General features: G+C 47.2%; 1 protein-coding gene across 1 annotated transcript in view; it reads right to left on the minus strand.

The window, feature by feature from the left end:
* The window catches only part of DISP3 (dispatched RND transporter family member 3), a 171,924-nt gene that overhangs the window by 59,116 nt on the left and 90,069 nt on the right, over window positions 1–22,739 (minus strand). Inside the window, exons 9-12 of the mRNA XM_040326322.1 lie at window positions 20,602–20,763; window positions 19,136–19,297; window positions 8,467–8,589; window positions 3,489–3,625 (exon numbers count right to left, since the gene is read on the minus strand). Coding sequence (XP_040182256.1) covers window positions 3,489–3,625; window positions 8,467–8,589; window positions 19,136–19,297; window positions 20,602–20,763 — 584 coding nt within the window. The remainder of the gene's footprint in view (window positions 1–3,488; window positions 3,626–8,466; window positions 8,590–19,135; window positions 19,298–20,601; window positions 20,764–22,739) is intronic.

Below are 22,739 nucleotides of genomic sequence, written 5' to 3' on the forward strand. Positions count from 1 at the left end.
ATCTTAACAGCATATTTTTGCTGACCGCTAGGTGGCGCTTCCGTCGAATTACGCGTCGAGTATGCAAATTAGCTAGATACGCAAATTCCCGAACGTACGCGCGGCTATATGAGGCATAAGTGCGGCGTACCAATGTTAAGTATGGCCGTCATTCCCGCGTCAAAATTTGAAAAAGTTACGTTGTTTGCAAAAGTCGTCCGTGAACGGGACTGGACGTCATTTACGTTCACGTCGAAAACCAATGACGTCCTTGCGGCGTACTTTGGAGCAATGCACACTGGGAAATTCCACGGACGGCGCATCCGCAAAAACTTCAATCACGTCGGGTCACAGTAGATTTACATAAAACACGCCCCCCTGATCCAAATTTGAATTAGGCGGGCTTACGCCGGCCGATTTACGCTACTCCGCCGCAACTTACGGAGCAAGTGCTTTGAGAATACAGCACTTGCCAGTCTAAGTTGCGGAGGCGTAACGTAAAGCGGATACGTTACGCCCGCACAAAATTACGCCGCTGACTGAGAATCTGGCCCTGAGTGTTCAGCTTGTTTAAGGCCCCTTTCACACGGGCGGACCGTATGTCCGCTTTTTCATCCATCCGTGTACGGATGAAAAAGGGACATACATTGGTCCCTATGAGATCGCGGGTGTCAGCGGATGAACATCCACTGACACCCGATCTCACCCGGTTCTGCAATCCTCCGATTCTGCAGATGGAGGAAAACCCTATTTTTCCATCCGTCAGGGACCACCCTGTCATCCGCCGGCTCAGCGGAAATGATCCCCGCTGAGCAAGTGGAGGTTCACAGGGCGGATCATCACTGATCCGCGTCCGCCCCAAGTGAAAGAGGCCTTACAGTGTAAATTTGCTCAACACACAGCCATTAATGTCTAAATCACTGGCAACAAAAGTGAGTACACCCCTAAGTGAAAATGTCCATATTGGACTCAATTAGACATTTTACCTCCCTGGTTTCATGAGACTCATTAGCGTTACAAGGTCTCGGGTGTGAATAGGGAGCAGGTGTGTTAAATTTGGTGTTATCGCTCTCACTCTCTCATACTGGTCACTGGAAGTTCAACATGGCACCTCATGGCAAAGAACTCTCTGAGGATCTGAACAAAAGAATTGTTGCTCTACATAAAGATGGCCTAGGCTATAAGAAGATTGCCAAGAACCTAAAACTGAGCTGCCACACGGTGGCCAAGACTATACAGCGGTATAACAGGACAGATTCTACTCAGAACAGGCCTCGCCATGGTCCACCAAAGAAGTTGAGTGCAGGTGCTCAGCTTCATATCCAGAGGTTGTCTTTGGGAAATCGACCTATGAGTGCTGCCAGCATTGATGTAGAGGTTGAGGGGGGTGGTTGTCAGCCTGTCAGTTCTCAGACCATACGCCACACACTGCATCAAATTGGTCTGCATGGCTGTTCTCTGAGAAGGAAGCCTCTTCTAAAGATGATGCACAAGAAAGAGCCGCAAACAGATTGCTGAAGACAAGCAGACTAAGGACATGGATTACTGGAATCATGTCCTGTGGTCTGATGAGACCAAGATAAACGTATTTGGTGTCAGATGGTGTGAAGCGTGTGTGGCGGCAACCAGGTGAGGAGAACAAAGACAAGTGTTTCTTGCCTACAGTCAAGCATGGTGGTGGGAGTGTCATGGTCTGAGGCTGGATGAGTGCTGCAGGCACTGGGGAGCTACAGATCATTGAGGGAACCATGAATGCCAACATGTACTGTGACATACTGAAGCAGAGCATGATCCCCTCCCTTCAGAAACTGGGCCTCAGGGCAGTATTCCAACATGAAAATGACCCCAAACACACCTCCAAGATGACCACTGCCTTGCTAAAGAAGCTGAGGGAAAGGTAATGGACTGGCCAAGCATGTCTCCAGACCTAAACCCTATTGAGTATCTGTGGGGCTCCTCAAATGGAAGGCGGAGGAGCGCAAGGTCTCTAACATCCACCAGCTCTGTGATGTCATCATGGAGGAGGGGAAGAGGACTCCAGTGGTAACCTGTGAAGCTCTGGTGACCTCCATGGACAAGAGGGTTAAGGCAGTGCTGGAAAATAATGGTGGCCACACAAAATATTGACACTTTGGGCACTTTTGGACATTTTCACTTAGGGGTGTACTCACTTTTGTTGCTGTGGTTTAGATATTAATGGCTGTGTGTTGAGTTATTTTGAGGAGACAGCAAATTTACACTGTTATACAAGCTGTACACTCACTACTTCACATTAGAGGGGGCTGATAGGGGGGGTTCTTACAGAGAGGGGGCTGACAGGGGGGTGTTGCTGCCGGGGGGAGGCTTACAGAGAGGGGCAGGCTGACAGACAGGCGGGTGGAAGAGCGGATGACACAGACCTCATCCCAGGCACTGCAGGCAGTCAGAAGAAAGAGCGTGCCAGGCAGGGGGGCGGGACTCCGGGTGGCCGCGATCACACACAGTCACGCACATGTGTCAAATCCGGACAAGCCCTACAGCCCGCTCCTGTGTCCTGACACCACTACAGCAGTGGCGCCGGGCTCCTGAGAGGCAGCGGCGCCTTCTCACTCGCTGACTGCTTCCGCTGCGAGTGTCCTTACAGGCAGCCCGGCGCCGTGCTCCTCACAGGCAGCAGAACGGGCTGGCAGGGGCGGCAGAATGCCACCTCCCTAAATGTACTGCCTGGTACCCATGGTACCACCTGGTCCCATCATAGATCCGGCCCTGGTTGTCTCACAAAACAGGCAGAATTCAAGCTAATGGGGCCTGCAGTACTGCATTTGGCCTGAGGTGCGGGGGTGCGGGGGTGCCGGAGCCTAGCAGAGCTGAGCGGAGCCGTTCGGAGCAGTTTGGTAATACTCCTTTCCCAGGCGTTTCTGAGCCTTTCCGAGGTCAGCCAAGCTGTCCCCAAGCCTTTCCGCATGTTCCCAAGGCTCTCCAGCGCCCCCCCACCTCTGGCCACATACGGTATTGCATGCCAATTAAGTCAATGTGGAACAAATTATTTTCATTTCCATTGACTTCTATGGGGAAACTCGCTTTGATATGCAAGTACTTAGTATTTACGAGCCTTCTCCTAGGACGGATTATGCTTGTAATCCGAGCTTCCACTGTATTTTTTTTTTTTATTAACTGTATTACATATTTCATTTATTAGCTGATTTTGGTTCATTGGCTTCCTATTGACCTTTGGGACGAGTTCAGCTTTGTGTAGCTCTGCTCCTCTTGGCCTGCCATGGAGTCTAATTCTTCCTACCACAATCCTCACAATATAATGTAAATGACAAATCTAGACAACAGAGTGAGGTTGCCTAATGTAATGCCTTGGGTGGAGCTGGAAATTGAGCTTCAGAAATCTCACTGCTGGAATCCAAATGATAAGAGACCAGCGAGTGACTTGACCCCAAAGAAAATATTGATTTTGCTTGGACTGACTCCTGAGCACTGTGGTTATTGGGGAATATTGTTGGTCAGTGCATAACTCATACCTGGAAAGAGGTGACATCATCTTCACGGGACGGGGTGGACAGCCAGGGTGCTGGAGCCGTAGCGTTCAATGACAGTCTATATATTGTAGTCCGCCCTTCCCATGGACACCTTGTAATGTACACTGTTCTCTGCAGATCTGAGCAGAAAGAGAAAAAAAATTCAACTTTTACAGTCAACAAGACAGGTCTTCTTCTGGCTGCTGCCATGTTTATCAAAGGAAGAAGAACGAAGCTTTAACATGGCAGGCAGCCACTCTATACACAGAAGAAGCCACTTTGTATCAATTAGGAACGCAATTCTAAACAAAAGCGTTTCTATCAGTATATATTAACTGTGTTACCAAAAGCATTGGGACACCTGCCTTTACACACACATGGGGCTAGATTCAGGTAGGGCGACGTAACTTTGTGCGGGCGTAGCGCATGTTATTTACGCTAGAGAGGCAAGTGCAGTATTCACAAAGCACTTGCTCCGTAAGTTGCGGCGGCGTAGCGTAAATCTGCCGGCGTAAGCGCGCCGAATTCAAATTGTCAAGAGGTGGGAGTGTTTTATGCAAATAAAACATGACCCCACGTAAATGACGTTTCTAACGAAACGGCGCATGCGCCGGCCGTGAACGTATCCCAGTGCGCATGCCCCTAATCACGTCGCAAATAGTCAATGCTTTCGACGTGAACGTAATTTACGCAAAGCCCTATTCGCGAACGACTTACGCAAGCGACGTAAACGACGCAAAATTTGACGCTGTCCCGACGTCCATACTTAACATTGGCTATGCCTCCTATAGCAGGAGTAACGTTACGCCGGAAAAAGCCTTACGCAAACGACGTAAAAAATTCCCCCGGGTGCACGTACGTTTCTGAATCGGCGTATCCAGCTCATTTGCATATTCTACGCTGAAATCGACGGAAGCGCTACCTAGCGGCCAGCGATGCACCCTAAGATACGACGGTGTAGGAGACTTACGCCGCTCGTATCTTAGCCTAAATTAAACGTATCTGGTTTCCAGAATACGCTTAAATTTACGACGGCGTAGATTCAAAGTTACGACGGCGTATCTACTGATACGCCGGCGTAACTCTCTCTGAATCTAGCCCATGAACTTTAATGGCCTCCCAGTCTTAGTCCGTAGGGTTCAATATTGAGTGGCCCACCCTTTGCAAACATAACAGCTTCAACTCTTCTAGGAAGGCCGTCCACAAGGTTTAGGAGTGTATCTATGGGAATGTTTGACCATTCTTCCAGAAGCGCATTTCTGAGGTCAAGCACTGATTGCAGATGAAAAGTTCTAATTCATCCCGAAGGTGTTCTATTGGGTTGAGGTCAAGACTCTGTGCAGGCCAGTCATGTTCCTCCACCCCAAACTCGCTCATCCACACTATATTGCCAAAAGTATTGGGCCTTCCCTTCAAATCATTTGGTAGAGGGGGGGATTATGGTTTGGGGTTGTTTTTCAGGGGTTGGGCTTGGCCCCTCCATTCCAGTGAAGGGAACAACTCTTATGCCATGTACACACATTCTGAATTTCCGACAACAAATGTTTGATGTAAGCTTGTTGTTGGAAAATCCCACTGTGTGTATGCTACATCGGACATTTGGTGTCGGAATTTCTGTTTGAGAGCTGGTTCTCAAATTTTCCGACAACAAAACTTGTTGTCGGAAATTCCGAGCGTGTGTACACAATTCCAATGCACAAAATTCCACACATGCTCGGAATCAAGCAGAAGAGCCACACTAGCTATTGAACTTCATTTTTCTCGGCTCGTCGTAGTGTTGTACGTCACCACGTTCTTGACGTTCGCAATTTCCGACAACATTTGTTTGACCGTGTGTATGCAGCACAAGTTTGACCCAACATCCGTCGGAAAAAAAATCCACGGTTTAGCTGTCGGAATGTCCAATCGTCTGTACGCGGCATTAAGGTGTCAGCATACCAAGACATTTTGGACAATTTCATGCTCTCAACTTTGTGGGAACAGTTTGGGGACGGTCCCTTCCTGTTCCAACATGACTGCGCACCAGTGCACAAAGCAAGGTCCATAAAGACACGGAGTGGAGGAACTTGACTGGCCTGCACAGACTCCTGACTTCAACCTGAAAGAACACCTTTGGGATGAATTAGAGTGAAGACTGTAATTCAGGCCTTCTTGCCTGACATCCGTGCCTGACCTCACAAATGTGCTCCTGGAAGAATGGTCAAACATTCCCATAGACACTCCTAAACCTTGTGGACGGCCTTCCCAGAAGAGTTGAAGCTGATATATCTGCAAAGGGTGGGCCAACTCAATATTAAACCCTACGGACTAAGACTGGGATGCCATTAAAGATTGTGTGCATGTAAAGGCAGGTGTCCCAATACTTCTGACAATAAGGCCCGGATTCACAAAGCACTTGCGCCGACGTATCTCAAGATACGCCACGTAAGTGAAAATATGCGCCGGCGTATCTGTGCGCCGAACCCACAAACCAAGATGCGCCTAAAAATAGGCTTAATCCCGCCAACGTAACTTGCCTACGGTGGCGTAGCGTGGGCGTACATTTAGGCTGGACGCATGTGGCGCTCCCATTGATTTGCCTTTCAAATATGCAAATGAGGGAAATACGGCGATTCACGAACGTACTTGCGCCCGACGCAGGCTACGCGATGTGTGCGTAAGTTGTACGTCCGGAGTAAAGTTATGCCCCATAAAGGAGGTGTAACCCAGCAGCAGACATGCAAAGGTCTGCACCAGGGAACTCAAGCCGGCGTATTTTACGTTGTTTATGTTGGACGTGTGTGGGAAGCGTCCACGTCACGGCGCATGAGCGGTTCGTTATACGTATCTGTCTGGCGCTCGGCCCATCATTTGCATGGGGTCACGCCTCATTTGCATTGGTCACGCCCACTTCCATCTATGCCGGCTTGCGCCTTAGAAACCCAACGCAGTTTTGGGAGCACTGGCTTTGTGAATTCCATGCTTACCTCTCTGTGCTGCGTCGGCGTAGCGTATATTATTTGCGCTACGGCGGCGTAACGTGTGCCCGCTCTCTGTGAATCTGGGCCAAAGTGTATATATATATATATATATATATATATATATATATATATATATATATATATCATTGAAACTGGGTGGTACTCCTGCGCTGTAATGGATGGATGGGGGGACAGTGAAGTGGCTAGGTAGGGGGGTGTAAAGTTAGAAGTGAGCACTGCAGCAAACAAAAAAGGGGGCCTTTCCAATGAAGGACACAAAAAACAATTATTTAAAAGTGGTAAGTGTCTGCGCTGTGGTTAAGCTAACGGGGGATGGTCGGACAATGGAGGAAGTGGGGGGAAGGGAGGGGGTGTTGGAATAGGGAACAGAACGTGTAAAGTGCAACAAAGAATGTCTTAACAAATGAATAGCCTAAGATAATTGTATTTCGGTCACTCTGGTCCGTGCTGCGCTGAGTGATAAAACGCAAAATCTAGAAATGATAGTGTAAGGTTGTGCAATAAATCTGATGTACTCCATCCAGCTTGGGATGGATCGTGGAAAATGGAAGCTCAATGCAGTGAAAAAAAGGTGTACAAACGCAATTAAGTGAAAAAAGTGACTAAGAAAAGCGATGGGTAAAAGATCAAAGTCCAAATGGTTAAAAGTGCAACCCAGTACACAGGTCATGCAACCCACACCATTAGGTGAAATAAAGGCTTACCTCCTCGTTATCACTCACATATACACTGGCTTGCTAGTGTTCAGCCTCTTGTAATTACATATCCTCTTGTCAGATCACAGTGATTTCACCATACATGCAGAGGAAAGAAATGTATATTTGTAGCAAGGGCTTCCTGCCACTCAAGAAGGAGGGGGAGAGAAAGGCTTTCTTCAAAGATATAATTGGTAAGTATAAACTTACACAACTCACACTAAGTATAAGGATAGGATGCCTGTCTCCACGAGCGCCGAACTCGTATCCTGATCTTCTCATTTAGCAGCACTCAGCTCCTCGGATGTCAATGTAAGCGGCCGCTCGTATCCAAGTGAGGGAGCAGAGAGGAGAAGGGAGAGAGGGGGGGCGTATCGCGTGGACAGTGCAATAGTAAAAACTTTTAATGAACAAGTAAGGGATAAAATAAGAACTCACATTGAGCGGTATCAAAACAGTCGCATCTCCCACGAGCACCGCGCTCGTATGCCGTCCGTTAGGTGTCGCTCGTAAACAATGTTCTAGTGTCCCGACGCGTGTTCGTCACGTCACGTGACTTCATCAGGGGATCCCCTGATGAAGTCACGTGACGTGACGAACACGCGTCGGGACACTAGAACATTGTTTACGAGCGACACCTAACGGACGGCATACGAGCGCGGTGCTCGTGGGAGATGCGACTGTTTTGATACCGCTCAATGTGAGTTCTTATTTTATCCCTTACTTGTTCATTAAAAGTTTTTACTATTGCACTGTCCACGCGATACGCCCCCCCTCTCTCCCTTCTCCTCTCTGCTCCCTCACTTGGATACGAGCGGCCGCTTACATTGACATCCGAGGAGCTGAGTGCTGCTAAATGAGAAGATCAGGATACGAGTTCGGCGCTCGTGGAGACAGGCATCCTATCCTTATACTTAGTGTGAGTTGTGTAAGTTTATACTTACCAATTATATCTTTGAAGAAAGCCTTTCTCTCCCCCTCCTTCTTGAGTGGCAGGAAGCCCTTGCTACAAATATACATTTCTTTCCTCTGCATGTATGGTGAAATCACTGTGATCTGACAAGAGGATATATATCATTATAATATGCAAATTAGATGACTTTCTAAACCAAGAACCCCAAATGATTAGACTGGGAATTAGCTGTAGAGGTGTTCTGTGCCCACTCTCTCATAGTGACCAGTACATAAAGCACAGGATAGGAGCTACTATTGCACAATGCAGCACAGAGTTTTTCTCCTGATTCATACCTCCAGAGCAGTTCTAAGCTGTCTCATGTCTCACCAGGGGGCCCTTGTAGTCCTTACCTTCATGTCCGGTGTCACTGAAGACTCCATGTGAGCTCCCCATTGACAGCGAGCCTCTCTTCTTCTTGTCCGATGAGGTCCGGATGTTGTTTTGAAGGCTGCGAGGTTTCTCTTGGAATAACCCTTTGTAATAAAACAGGCTTCAATTTAACTATAGAAATATCCAGCACAATCATAGCCAGTTTACATTTTTCATTTAAGAGTTAGACAAAATAACACCTATCTAAACAAAACTGTTTTATATCTTAATTTTTCTCACTTTTTTTTTTTTTTTATCATTCAAAAGTTTTAGTAAAGGTATAAAAGGATACAGTGAGTAAAAATCACTCATCATAGAATGCAGATGCAACTGCATATACAAAACAACATAAAACAAACAAAAAAAAAAAAGGCACAATTGGTACACTCCCATGAATGATACTAGGCCTAAGACTATACCTTGGTTAGTTCTAAAAAGCGAAAAGTGCGCCTTCCATCAGTGGCTTGTAGCGACACGCCTCTATTACATTGGTGGTCAATGGAAAATTGACCCCTTCCACTGGCAGTCCATGTGGGAAAGTACCATTTCTATTAAGGGCCTTGTGGTGCCCCTTACATTAATGGTTGCTAGTCCCAACTAGCCACTGCCAAATGATGTTGGTGTATAAATTACAAAGGTATTTTCAGGCAGGGCATCCAACTGCAGCTTCCTGCTTATCATCCCCTGAAACCATTGCAATGTCTGGAGGAACCTTGGTTAAGGAAAACTGCGATATACAGTATATACTCGAGTATAAGCTGACCCGAATATAAGCCGAGGCACCTAATTTTACCACAAAAACCTGGGAAAACGTATTGACTCGAGTATAAGCCTAGGGTGTCCATCTGTATGCCTCACTGTGCCTCACTTTGCCTTACTGTGTCCATGTGCATGCCTCACTGTGTCCATGCCTCACTGTGCCCATGCCTCACTGTGTCCATGCACCACTGTGCCCATGCCTCACTATGCCCATGCCTCACTGTGCCCATGACTAGACTGACATTTAACATGGGAGTCTATGGAAGGGGTGCCCGGCTTTGAAAAATCGGTGCTCCCCAGCTGTAGGTCCCCCAGACAACAAACTTTGCATACTTGTAGAGGAACAGTTGGGCTATATGTGTGCCGGCCAGTACCTGGTCCCCAAAGTCCGGGAGATCAGGCGCAAAAAGGGGACTCGAGTATAAGCCGAGGGGGGCATTTTCAGCACAAAAAAATGTGCTGAAAACTCGGCTTATACTCGAGTATATACGGTATTCAAGGTCTCCTTTTATGATCATGAATGAAAAAATAATATCCATACTTAGCAGCAAAAACACACTTGAGCCTAATAGTATTTCCAGCCTCTAAATATGTACATTGGCTGCTACTGGGTGGGGAGCGGAGGAAGATCACTCCGCCAGGGATGGCATAGCTCCAAACTGTCCCTGATTTGGAGCAATGTCCCTCTGTCCCTCATTCCTCCTCATTTGTCGCTCATTTTGGTCTGATCTATAGAGTTGTATATAAAATGCACTTTTTATCTATGAAAAAATGTTTCCCAGCGCTAAACCTTTCATCCAAATTCTAAATTGCTGCATTTGCAAATTCCAAAAGTCAAAATAAAGGAATAGTAGTGGTAAAAAAAAGCACTTGTGGGTTTAACCAATCTTGTTATTTTTTTTTACAATTCTCCGTTAAGGGGGGGTGGCAAGGGGTGTGTCCTATGCCTGCATACTTTTACTGATAGGTGTCCCTCGTTCCCATCTCAAAAAGTTGGGAGGTATGGGGAAGGCAAGGAGATAAGCAGGCGGCTGGCCGGGACTTGAGCCAAGGCAGAAGAACATGAGAGCGGAGCTAAATGGGCATGCGCCCGGAACTGAAGAAATATTCCCTTCGCTCCGACCAGCACATGATCATCAGAAGGGGGCACAGATAATGGAAAGAAATAGACCCCTAAGCTAGTTGGACGGCGGAGCGGGGGTGTGTAATTCAGATTTTTTCAAATTAATTCTACACTGACGGGGCCAGATTCAGATACCTGAGCGTATCTTTCCTCCGGCGTAACCTATCTCCGATACGTTACGCCGCTGTAACTTTGGGCGCAAGTTCTGTATTCAGAAAGAACTTGCACGCTTATTTACGGCGGCGTAACGTATGTGTTGCGGCGTAAGGCCGCGTAATTCATATGGGGATGTTGGGGGCGTGTTGTATTTAAATTTGACTTGACCCCGCAATTTTTACGTTTGGTTTTTAACGGCGCATGCGCCGTCCGTAAAATATCCCAGTGTGCATTGCGCCAAAGTACGCCGCAAGGACGTATTGGAATCGACGTGAACGTAAATGAGGTCCAGCCCTATTCGCGAACGACTTATGCAAACGTCGTAAAATTTTCAAAATTTGACGCGGGAACGACGGCCATACTTAACATAGGATACGCCGCACATACCCCTGATATAGCAGGAGTAACTTTACGACGGAAAAAGCCAAACGCAAACGACGTAAAAAAAAAAGCCCCGGGCGGTCGTTCGTTTCTGAATCGGCGTAAATACTAATTTGCATATTCCTTGGGTAAACATAAGGCCTCCCAGCTGCCTAACTTACCCAATGCATTACCCCAGTTTTGAGGGACAGGGGACCTTAAAGCTGCTGTGCTCAGGCAGCGTTAAGAGTCCTGACTCAGAAGCGGGGCCGCCAGCATCCCTAAGGCCCCGTACACACGACCGAACATGTCTGCTGAAACTGGTCCGCGGATCAGTTTCAGCAGACATGTTCGGTCGTGTGTATGGCTGACCGGACAGGTTTCCAGCGGACATTTGTCCAGCCGACCGTTTTCCAGCGGACAAATGTTTCTTAGCATGCTAAGAAACATGTCCGCTGGAAGCCTGTCCGTCGGACATGTTAGGTCGTCTGTACAGACTCACCGTACATGTCCGCTCGGCCGCCATCCCTCACATGTGTCGAAGTGATTCGACGCATGCGTGGAAGCATTGACCTTCCAGGGCCGCGCACGTCGCTGCAAAAGCGCGGCCACGTCACCGCTTATCGTGTATGCACGGATTTCTGTCTGATGGTGTGTACAACCATCAGACATAAATCTCCGGGCGGACATGTCCGCTGAAAACAGTCCGGCGGACCGATTTCAGCGGACAGTCCGTCCGTGTGTACGAGGCCTAACAACCAGTGAATATCGGTGACACCACTACTTGTGACATCAATGACCCAGCATGCCCTCAGTCAATGACGGCACAACCAGGAGAGTTCACCAGGTGACATCACTGGGTGGCCCCCGCCCCTTAGTTATTTAAGAGCAGGATCTGGGGGCCGCCTTGTTAAAGGGGGCTTCCAGATTCCGATAAGACCCCCACAACCACCGGCCAGGGTTGTGAGGAAGAGGCTCTTGTCCTTGAAATATTTTTCCCATCATGGGTGTGAGTGGGGCCCCATGTCAAGTTTTGCCTAAGGCCTCACAAAGCCTAGAGCCGCCTCTGCCTGTGGGTTTCTCGTTGGCTGCCTTGATCAAAGCAAGAAAAGGTTCTTTGTAGTACTTCTATGTTGTAACTTGTATCCTGTCGTCTGGAAGGAGGAGGCAGATTGGCACCAAACAGACGCCAGTTCGAAATAATTTAATTTCAGCTGGTCTCCCTTGGGCTGGTACCTGCTCCCATCTTGCTTCTCTTGTTTCAAGTTTCAGGAAGAGGAGAAACAGAAATAAAATGAAGCTTTAGGCCAGGAAAGGTTTAAATAAAAGATGCAGACAGGAACTGGCAGAGAAATCTGAGATAAGACTATGGATCTCTCATCTTAGCTTCCTGGCACAAGGTGGATGAAAGATTTAGGAGTCTGCTGCTTCTTTCCCGTCATCTCTGGGCTAGACGCACCCCGCACAAAATGAATAAGCAGAAGGCGGACAGCTTGGGGAGCCTGGGCGCCAGCTTAAAGGAAAACTCCACTTTTTGTTCTATTTTAAATTATCTCTGCAGTCACTTATAGAGGATTCAAAAGAGGGAAACGAAATTAATAAATGGAATAGTGCGTCTCTCTAAAAGGCTAGAAAAATCAGGCTTCCTTTGGGAAACAGATGCCTTCAAGCAAACCTGAATGGAAGCGAAACATGTTAAACTAACTCACAGCATAAGCTGTAATGCCTAGTACACGCGATCGTTTTTCCCGTCGGGAAAACTGCCGTGTTTTCCTTTGGCCGGGAAAACCGAACGTGTGTACGCTCATTAGCAGTTTTCCCAACAGGAAAACTGCGGTTTAAAAAATGAGAACATATTCCCTTTTTTCTCGCCGTGAATAGCGGCGTTTTTTTCCTGCAGTTTTCAGTTTATGTTTTTTCTGACCAAAGTTCTCCTGGCAGTTTTCCTTTTGGGAAAACCGGCCGTGTGTAAAAAAGGGGCCGAGCCGGTTCTCGGTTTTCCCCTCAGTCTTTTGACCATCTGGAAAACCGATCGTGTGTACTAGGAATTATACCGCGTACACACGACCGTTTTTCGGGTTCTAAAAAATGACGTTTTTAAGGGTCTACAAAAAACAAAGGGCTAGATTCAGTAACACTTACGACTGGCGTATCAGTAGATACGCCTGTCGTAAGTCTGAATCCGCGCCGTCGTATCTTTAAGCGTATGCTCAAATTGAGATACGCTTAAATGTTGCTAATATACAACCGGCGTAAGTCTCCTACGCCGTCTTATCTTAGGGTGCATATTTACGCTGGCCGCTAGGTGGCACTTCCGTTGATTTCCGCGTAGAATATGCAAATGAGCTAGATATGCCGATTCAGAAACGTACGTGCGCCCGTCGAATTTTTTTACGTAGTTTACGTAAGGCTTTTTCCGGCGTAAAGTTCCCCCTGCTATATGAGACATAGACAATGTTAAGTATGGACGTTGGGACAGCGTCAAATTTTACGTCGTTTACGTCGTTTGCGTAAGTCGTCCGCGAATAGGGCTTTTGTGTAAATTACGTTCACGCCGAAAGCATTGGCTATTTCAGACGTGATTAAGAGCATGCGCACTGGGATACGGAGCCACTGTGCCATCAATTGTCACCACTGTTCCATGCCATCAAACGCAGCCACTGTGCCATCAATTCGCACCACTGTGCCATGCCATCAAATGCAGTCACTATGCCATGCCATCAAACGCAGCCACTGTGCCATCAATTGTCACCACTGTGCCATGCCATTAAACGCAGCCACTGTGCCATGCCATCAAACGCAGTCACTGTGCCATGCCATCAAACACACCACTGTACCCATTAATTGTTGCCACTGTGCCCATTGATGTCACTGTGCCCTTTAATTGTCGCCACTGTGCCCATTCATGCCGCTGTGCCAATTGTCCCCACTGTGCCCATTGTCCCCACTGTGCCTATTGTTGTCAGACTCGTCACTGTGACCTTTAATTGTCGCCGCTGTGCCAATTGTCCCCATTGATGTCACTGTGCCCTTCATCGCCGTTGTGCCCCTCCCCCCCCCCCCCCCCCGCCCGGCACTTACCTTTACTGGAGTCAGCCATCCACGTCCTCGACCCTCGCCTCGATGATGCTTCAGCCAATCAGGTTACCGGTAGCCAGAACCGGCCAACCTGATTGTCTAAGACGCCTGTCAGTCTTATCCAAGGAACGCACATACCGTGCGTTCAGAGGACAAGCTTCCGGGGACCCGAGGGCTGTACTCGAAAAGCCTATCAGAGCCGCTGGCTCTGATAGGCACTTCCGTACAGCCAACCAGCTGCCGTTATTCAGCTGGCTGGCACTCAACATCCGGCCAGCTGAATAGTGGGCGACAGCGGGACAATAACATAGATTTGTGCAATGCATGAATCTATGTTATTAGACTCAGTGGCGGTGAGAGCCAGAGGGGGGCGGCGCTCCAGCGCCCTCTATGGACGAACCGCCACTGACTCTGATAGGGATTCTGATGCAAGGAGGACTCTGATAGGGATTCTGATGCAAGGAGGACTCTGATAGGGATTCTGATGCAAGGAGGACTCTGATAGGGATTCTGATGCAAGGAGGACTCTGATAGGGATTCTGATGCAAGGAGGACTCTGATGGGGATCCTGACCTAAGTTCAGTGTATATTTGTAAAATAAATGATGTGGCGTTCATAATGAAAAGTTTGAAAAACCCCTGAACTAGATTACGTTTCATACAGCATCCGTTTCCTTCAGGTGACGAGGTGTACGCAGCGCGGTATTTGTTCCCGTTCAATAAGTAAGGCGGCTCTGAGGATTTCGAAACTTTTTAATGTCTTTACCATTAATATTTGAAAGATGAACTTCTATAACTTCAAACTCCTTTACTTTCATTAAGTGTGGTATATTGATAATACGCAGATCAATCTCAAGGTCCCGCGAGTAGCAGCGTTAAATAGGCTTACCATAGTAGGTTGATATGAATACCGCCTGTGATATCACCCTGGGACGGGTGGATAAGGCCCCAAAGTGACCAATTATCTCACTGAAAGAACAGCCCGCTGACCCGATCAATTCACAGCTTATTGAAAGTCTCGACGCAGCAAAAGTAAACATCAATAAGTTTATTGGAAGAGATTATTCCGAGCAGAGTGCTTTTCAGGCGGCTCTATGGGTTCACTTGGTGCCATGACAGGGCAGTGTTATAAAAGTGCTAATAAGCCAAAGCTACTTCCAGCCCCCCCCCCCCCCCCAATGCCTTCATCTGCTTTTCTCTCCAGTAGGATGGAGCCAGCTCTGCTCAGGCTTCAAGGTCACCATCTTCCTGGACTGAGATGCCAGTTTAGAGATGACACAAATATGTAAATCTTGATGGCTCTGAATACATACAGTATTCTGGCGGCAATTGATGGGCACAGTGGCGACAATGGCATGGCAAAGTGGCAACAATTGATGGCACAGTGGCTGCGTTTGGCATGGCACAGTGGCGACAACTGATGGGCACAGAGGCGACAATGGCATGGCACAGTGGCTGTGTTTGGCATGGCACAGTGACGACAATTGATGGCACAGTAACTGCGTTTGGCATGGCACAGTGGCGACAATTGATGGGCACAGTGGCGACAATGGCATGGCACAGTGGCGACAATTGATAGGCACAGTGGCGATAATGGCATGGCACAGTGGCTGCATTTGGCATGGCATAGTGACGACAATTGATGGCACAGTGGCTGCATTTGGCAATGCACAGTGGTGACAATTGATAGGCACAGTGGCTGCGTTTGGCATGGCACAGTGGCGACAATGGCATGGCAAAGTGGCAACAATTAATGGCACAGTGGCTGCGTTTGGCATGGCACAGTGGCGACAACTGATGGGCACAGAGGCGACAATGGCATGGCACAGTGGCTGTGTTTGGCATGGCACAGTGACGACAATTGATGGCACAGTAACTGCGTTTGGCATGGCACAGTGGCGACAATTGATGGGCACAGTGGCGACAATGGCATGGCACAGTGGCGACAATTGATAGGCACAGTGGCGATAATGGCATGGCACAGTGGCTGCATTTGGCATGGCATAGTGACGACAATTGATGGCACAGTGGCTGCGTTTGGCAATGCACAGTGGTGACAATTGATAGGCACAGTGGCTGCGTTTGGCATGGCACAGTGGCGACAATGGCATGGCAAAGTGGCAACAATTGATGGCACAGTGGCTGCGTTTGGCATGGCACAGTGGCGACAACTGATGGGCACAGAGGCGACAATGGCATGGCACAGTGGCTGTGTTTGGCATGGCACAGTGATGACAATTGATGGCACAGTAACTGCGTTTGGCATGGCACAGTGGCGACAATTGATGGGCACAGTGGCGACAATGGCATGGCACAGTGGCAACAATTGATAGGCACAGTGGCGATAATGGCATGGTACAGTGGCTGCATTTGGCATGGCATAGTAACGACAATTGATGGCACAGTGGCTGCATTTGGCAATGCACAGTGGTGACAATTGATAGGCACAGTGGCTGCGTTTGGCATGGCACAGTGGCGACAATTGATGGGCACAGTGGCGACAATGGCATGGAACAGTGGCATCAATTGATGGCACAGTGGCGACAATTTTATGGCACAGTGGCAACAATTTTATGGCACAGTGGCTGCGTTTGATGGGCACAGTGGCGGCAATTGATGGGCACAGTGGCGGCAAATGATGGGCACAGTGAGGCTGCAATTGTTTTTTTTTTCTTTTTTTTTCGTTTGTTTGTGCCCCCAAAAAAATTTGAGCACCAGCCGCCACTGATTGTAGGGTGTCGTGGTGATGCTTCCTTAGGGCGCAGGACCATGGTTCTATTTTTATTTGTACATGCATAGTATGTCCTCAATCTTCAAGTTGAATGACGCTGGGCATCAAAGAGTGGAAAAACTTTGATGATTGCCGTCTGATCTGCTTTTTTTTTTTTTTTTAAGCTGGCTGGTGCCCTTATTATTTAAAGCAATGGTCAGGAGTCGAGCTTTAAAAACATTACTAATGAAATGTCACTCCTAAAAATTGTCATTTATTACATATCACGGAGCCACCAAATGGCTTTTTCTCGGCCATATACGCCTGACAGGTACTCTTCAGCATTGAATCTTCTGCCTTAACCTGCAAGAAGGTCAACCCATAGCATATACTTTATTAGAATCTGTTGTACGTTTCTTTTTCTCCATCTAAATTAAATGTCACGGCTATTTCAGTGCAGACCGATCGCGTCTCAGCTCCTCTATTGTGGCATTAAAGGGGCTAAGCGAATGTAATATTGACAGGCTCTGGAGAGATAACCTTCCCCCGGAACGGGTCAGAGAGATTGTTTGGTGAAAGGGGGAAGGTCATCTCCCAGAATGTGGTCAATTGTAAATGTAGCGCGTGTTTAATAAGAGACAATGGGCCGGATTCACAAAGCACTTGCGCCGACGTATCTCGAGATACGCCGCGTAAGTGCAAATATGCGCCGTCGTATGTATGCGCCGTGCCCACAAAACTAGATACGCCTGAAAATAGGCCTCCTACGACCGACGTAACTTGCCTACGCCGTCGTATCGTGGGCGCATTTGCCGCTCCCATTGATTTCCTATGCACATATGCAAATGAGGGAGATACGCCGATTCACGAACGTAATTGCGCCCGGCGCATCATATACGCGGTTTTACGCAAGTCGTACCTTCGGGCGTAAAGTTATTCCCAATATAGGAGGCGCAACCCATGCAAAGGTATGGACCAGGGAACACAAGCCGTCGTATTTTACATCGTTTACGTAGTACGTGAATATGGCTGGGTGTTGGTTACGTTCACGTCGTAGGCAGTGATTCGACGTATCTTAGGCAGTTGTTTTGACGTGATTTTGAGCATGCGCACTGGGATGCGGCCACGGGACGGTGTATGCGCCGTTCGTTTTAAGTACTTCTATGACGCTTGGCCCATCATTTGCATGGGGTCACGCCTCATTAGCATGGCTCACGCCCACTTCCACCTACGCTGGCTTACGCCGAGGGAACCCAGCGCAGTTTGGGAGGCAAGTGCTTTGAGAATTCGGTGCTTGCCTCTCTGCGCAACGTCGGTGTAGCGTATACTAGATGCGCTATGCCTGCATAAAGATGCGCCGATTTCTGTGAATCCGGCCCATTGTGTTCAGAAAAAAAAATTGTTCTATTTCCTTGCTGTGGGCCCAATTCTAAAAATATGTTGTGTGGCTAAGCCGGCTGTGCATGCCATTTTATCAGTGCCCATCTGCAGACCCGCCATTGCCATGAATGCAGCACCCACCATTGCCAGGAATTCAGGAATGCCAGGAATTCAGCACCATTGCCAGGAATGCACTCACCATTGCCAGGAATGCACTCACCATTGTTAGGAATGCACTCACCAATGCCAGGAATGCACTCACCATTGCCAGGAATGCACTCACCATTGCCAGGAATGCACTCACCATTGTTAGGAATGCACTCACCATTGCCAGGAATGCACTCACGAGCGCCAAAGTTTACCTACAGTAGAATCTCCTGTTTACACAGTGGCCTCTTTATTAAAGTCCCACCATCTTTAATGGACAGAACAGTCGTCCAATTGCAGCGCCGGAGACAGGACTTCCTATTACAGAGGCCGCCCGTAAACAGGAAATTCTCCTGTGTATGTACGACGCTCGTCCCGCCTCCTCCCTGTCCTCTAAGGCATATACATCTTTGCGGCCCCTGCACTGGGAGATCGTCGGGGGGGCCACAAAAGATATATATGTCCAAACAACCAGGCGGGCCGTTGAAAAACTGGAACGTGGGCCGATAAACAGCTGAGCTGTCCTCAGACCTTTCTGCCCGTTTCCGAGGCTCTCTGGTGCCCCACCCCCCCGCTACTGGCCGCATACGGTATTGCATGCCATTGAAGTCAATGCGGAACAAATTATTTTAGTTTCCATTGACTTCAATGGGGAAACGCGCTTTGATATGCGAGTACTTCTAGATTACCAATCTTAGCACTCCTCCTCAAATTTCCCTAACTAGAAAAATATTTACTCCTTGTTGCACCCCAAATTCCTCCTTCCCACACAAATCCCCTCCCCCTAATTTCCTTGTGGTGCCCCTCCACCATCCACATGATACCACAGCGCCCAGGGCAGCTCCCCCTTCTGCCTATCCGTTGTCCCAGGCCCTGCTGGTAAGGCAGATTTAATGCCCCTTTACTCTTTTGGCTTGCTGTGCTTGGCTCCCACCTACCTGAACAGGTGACACAGCTTATTCCTTCCGCACTTAGGTTGTTTTTAAGGTCCAGCAGTAGCTGAATATTCGTGTCGGGTCTGAAGAGCACTGGGGCCCGGCTGGCCGGACGAAGGCGTGCCGCAAATGATACAGAAAGGATAAGGACCAGCACAAAAAAACCTGAAAGAAATGGGAGGCAGATAGAAGGCTTAATGAATAACGTGTGCAGAGGGAGATCACCCATAGCAACCAAACATAGCTCTAGATTGAAAGCTTTGCTACAACCAAAGCTGTTACTTCAGTATTTAATGGATACTAGATAATTAAGAAAACTATGGGGACTGCCGCGGCAATTCCTTCCAGGTCACTTACACAAAACAAGTACAGTGTAACCTCGGATTATGAGCACAATGCGTTCCAGGAGAATGCTTGTAATCCAAAGCAATCGCATATCAAAACAAGTTTTCCCATAGAAGTCAATGGAAACTAAGATAATTTGTTTCCGCATTGACTTCTATGGCATGCAATACCGCATGTGGCCAGAAGTGGGGGGGTGCCGGAGAGCCGCGAAAATACTCGGGGACAGCTCGGCTGATCTCGGAAAAACCCTTGGAAAGGCTCAGAAACACTAGGGAACTGAGTAATTTCCGAGTGTTTCTGAGTATTTCTGAGTGATTCTGAGTATTTACGAACAGCTCCGAACCAATCCGAGCGTCACCGGCGTCTCTGGCCAAATGCGGTCCTGCACGCCCCATTAGACATCTATGCAGAACAAATTATCTTTGTTTCCATTGACTTCTATGGGGAAACCCCACTTTGATATGAGAGTGCTTTGGATTACAAGCATTCTCGTGAAATGGATTATGCTTGTAATCCAAAGTTCCACTGTGTATATATATATATATATATATATATATAAGAATCACCCCCTCCTAAAATGACTTGTAAACTCAATCAGATGTCGCTAATTACCTTCTCAACGGCACACAAAGCCACTTGACATTTAACTTGACTTTTAACTTGACTTATAACTGTGATTAGCTGTGGTCATTTTGATTAGCTCAGCATGAAAATAGCTTTCCTGGAGCATTTCAAAGCTGTTGGTTCCAGCATTCTGGTTTTGGTCGTGGCATTCTTCTTGTCTGTCTATCCACCTACAAGGTGATTGATTGTGGCCATACTCTGGGTGGAGACCAAACCTGATTTAAGCCAGCCAAGCCTGCCGTCTAATGCTTGTGATAGCGTTTGTAATACCTGATCAAGCTACCCGTTTGTCTGCCCTGCTCTGCTAGATTGGATTTCCTCACTGATGACCTTCGATCGGATATCAACTATTCTCTGAACAGTGCCTGCCTTTGTAACATAATGTACAACCAACCGATATTCTACAGCTCAGGACAATGAAAGACCAATTTTAATTGGTCACTATAATCTCACTGGATTTCTCTTCATTGGACAAAGGTAAATAGGACGGATCGTCTCACCAACGGTAATATGGCGGCCCTTGACGGTGGTCCACAGGACGCAGTGGTGCAGGATGGTGTGCAACCACCTGATGAGCTGGTCTGTACGGTCAGCCTCCATCTTCTGCTCTATGTTATCTGGCAGGACGGAGACCAGGGGGACGTCACCGAACTCCAGGGCCACTGGAGAGAGCAGACAGGGAGGTGCTTTATCGGGCTCACATTTGTAAATAATAGACAGCGCTTAAATAGAAAGAAAATGTATAAACAGCCTGTGACCTCTTATTTTCCAATATAACATCACAAATAATCATTGTATGCATGTCTTGTCAACATATTCTATATGATATATATGTGTCTGTATAGTACGTTCATGGGCAGTGCCAATGAACATGTTCCATCCTGTAGGGAGGGGAATGCTACATAATAGACATATGCACTGCCAAAAGATTGCGCTCGTTTTCGTTTCATTCGTTTTTTTTTTTTTGCTTTTTTTGCAAATGGGAAAATTCTGTAATTCGAAAATTTGGAATTCGGAAATTCTCGAATTCTGAATTTTTGGGATTTTCGAACTTCCGATTTTCGAATTTCCAAACTTAGAATTTTTCAGATTTTTGAATTTTTCAAATCTTGGAATTTTGAATTTTCGAATTTCCCTCTAAACCTGCACTTATATATAACTGTAACAGGATGACCCGTGACACCCAGAGACTTTGTGAGGATGGGGGATACTCCTGTGTCAGCGTCACTGATAACTCTTGGGTCTGAGTCCACCCTGTGCCCTTTGGGCATGGGGTGGCAAGTGAATCATAATTCATGTATTACATGAGATGGGACATTAATAATAGTTCATATTGCAGGATTTTGAGATACTGCAAGATGTTGGTTAATTGTGACCCAACCAGTCAATAGTGACTCATTCTATGATTAGCCCTGACTAGTGACATGCTAATTGAGTCAGGGCCTGGAAGACATTTCATTGTCCTTGTGTAAAGGTGTTAATCCAGGTCTGCTCCCAGACCTCTAATTATGTATGCTAAATACTATTTATGTGTGGGATGTACTTGTCGGAGACAGAACGTCTGTCTAGGTAACTCAGTGTGTGATGGTGTTTTGTTTGTTATGCTGTTAATGAAGGAATGTGCAGTGATTAGATCATGATAATTATAGGCCGGCGCCGACACGTCTGGAATGTTTAGTAATTAGCCTTAGTGTGTGATTAGGGGGGTGGAGATCTCATTGTCCCTTTGAATACTGTCACATGATTGTAACTGCATAAAAAGCTGAGAAGAAACCATTAAATTATCATTACATTTGAAACCAGAAGCACAGAGCTGTGTGTCTCGTGTCTGGGGGGAATTCTTATGGGTCGTGTTCGTTTGCCTGATTGTGGAGTGTCGATAAGCTGTCGTGGATGGGATGGAAGGTCGTAAACGGTGGTGACCGTTACAATAACCAACACCATGTTTTATTGCCAATTTATATGCAGTATACATATTTTTTACTTTTAGGGACATTGTCACATGCATCCACCCCCGAGGAGCGAGCTGGCCTCGTGAAACGCGTTGGGTACTACAGATGCTGTTGTATAATGACGATGACCACTATCCTGTCACTATTACCTCACATATTTTACTTACATGGCAATTGGGCACCACAGATGCCCGTGTACCATGACTGCTATGATAACTATGTATTATTACTTGATGTATTCTTTTAATTGGCAATTATTGATGCTATTTATGTCTCTTGTTTCAAAATCAAATAAATACCTTTACTGTATTTATTACTTATTGGGTTGCTTATTGGCAGAACGGTACCCACTTCATTTAAAGTCCCAGGGTTTATTTTTTGTCTTTTAGTTCCAGTGAAGGTAATGCCGCGTACACACGATCATTTTTCGTCATGAAAAAAACGTAGTTTTTCAGCATGTCCAAAAAACAATGTTTTTCCAACTTCATCATTAAAAACGACGTTGCCCACACACCATCGTTTTAAAAAAAGTATGAAAAAAGCGCGGTGCCGTACAACACGTACAACGGCACTCTAAAGGGGAAGTTCCATTCGTCTTTGGGCTGCTTTAGCTGATTTTGTGTTAGTAAAAGACGATTCGCGCTTTTCTGTCTGTTACTGTGTGATGAATGTGCTTACTCCATTAT

Source organism: Rana temporaria, chromosome 10, assembly GCF_905171775.1.
Source record: "Rana temporaria chromosome 10, aRanTem1.1, whole genome shotgun sequence".
NCBI classification, from domain to species: Eukaryota; Metazoa; Chordata; class Amphibia; order Anura; family Ranidae; genus Rana; species Rana temporaria.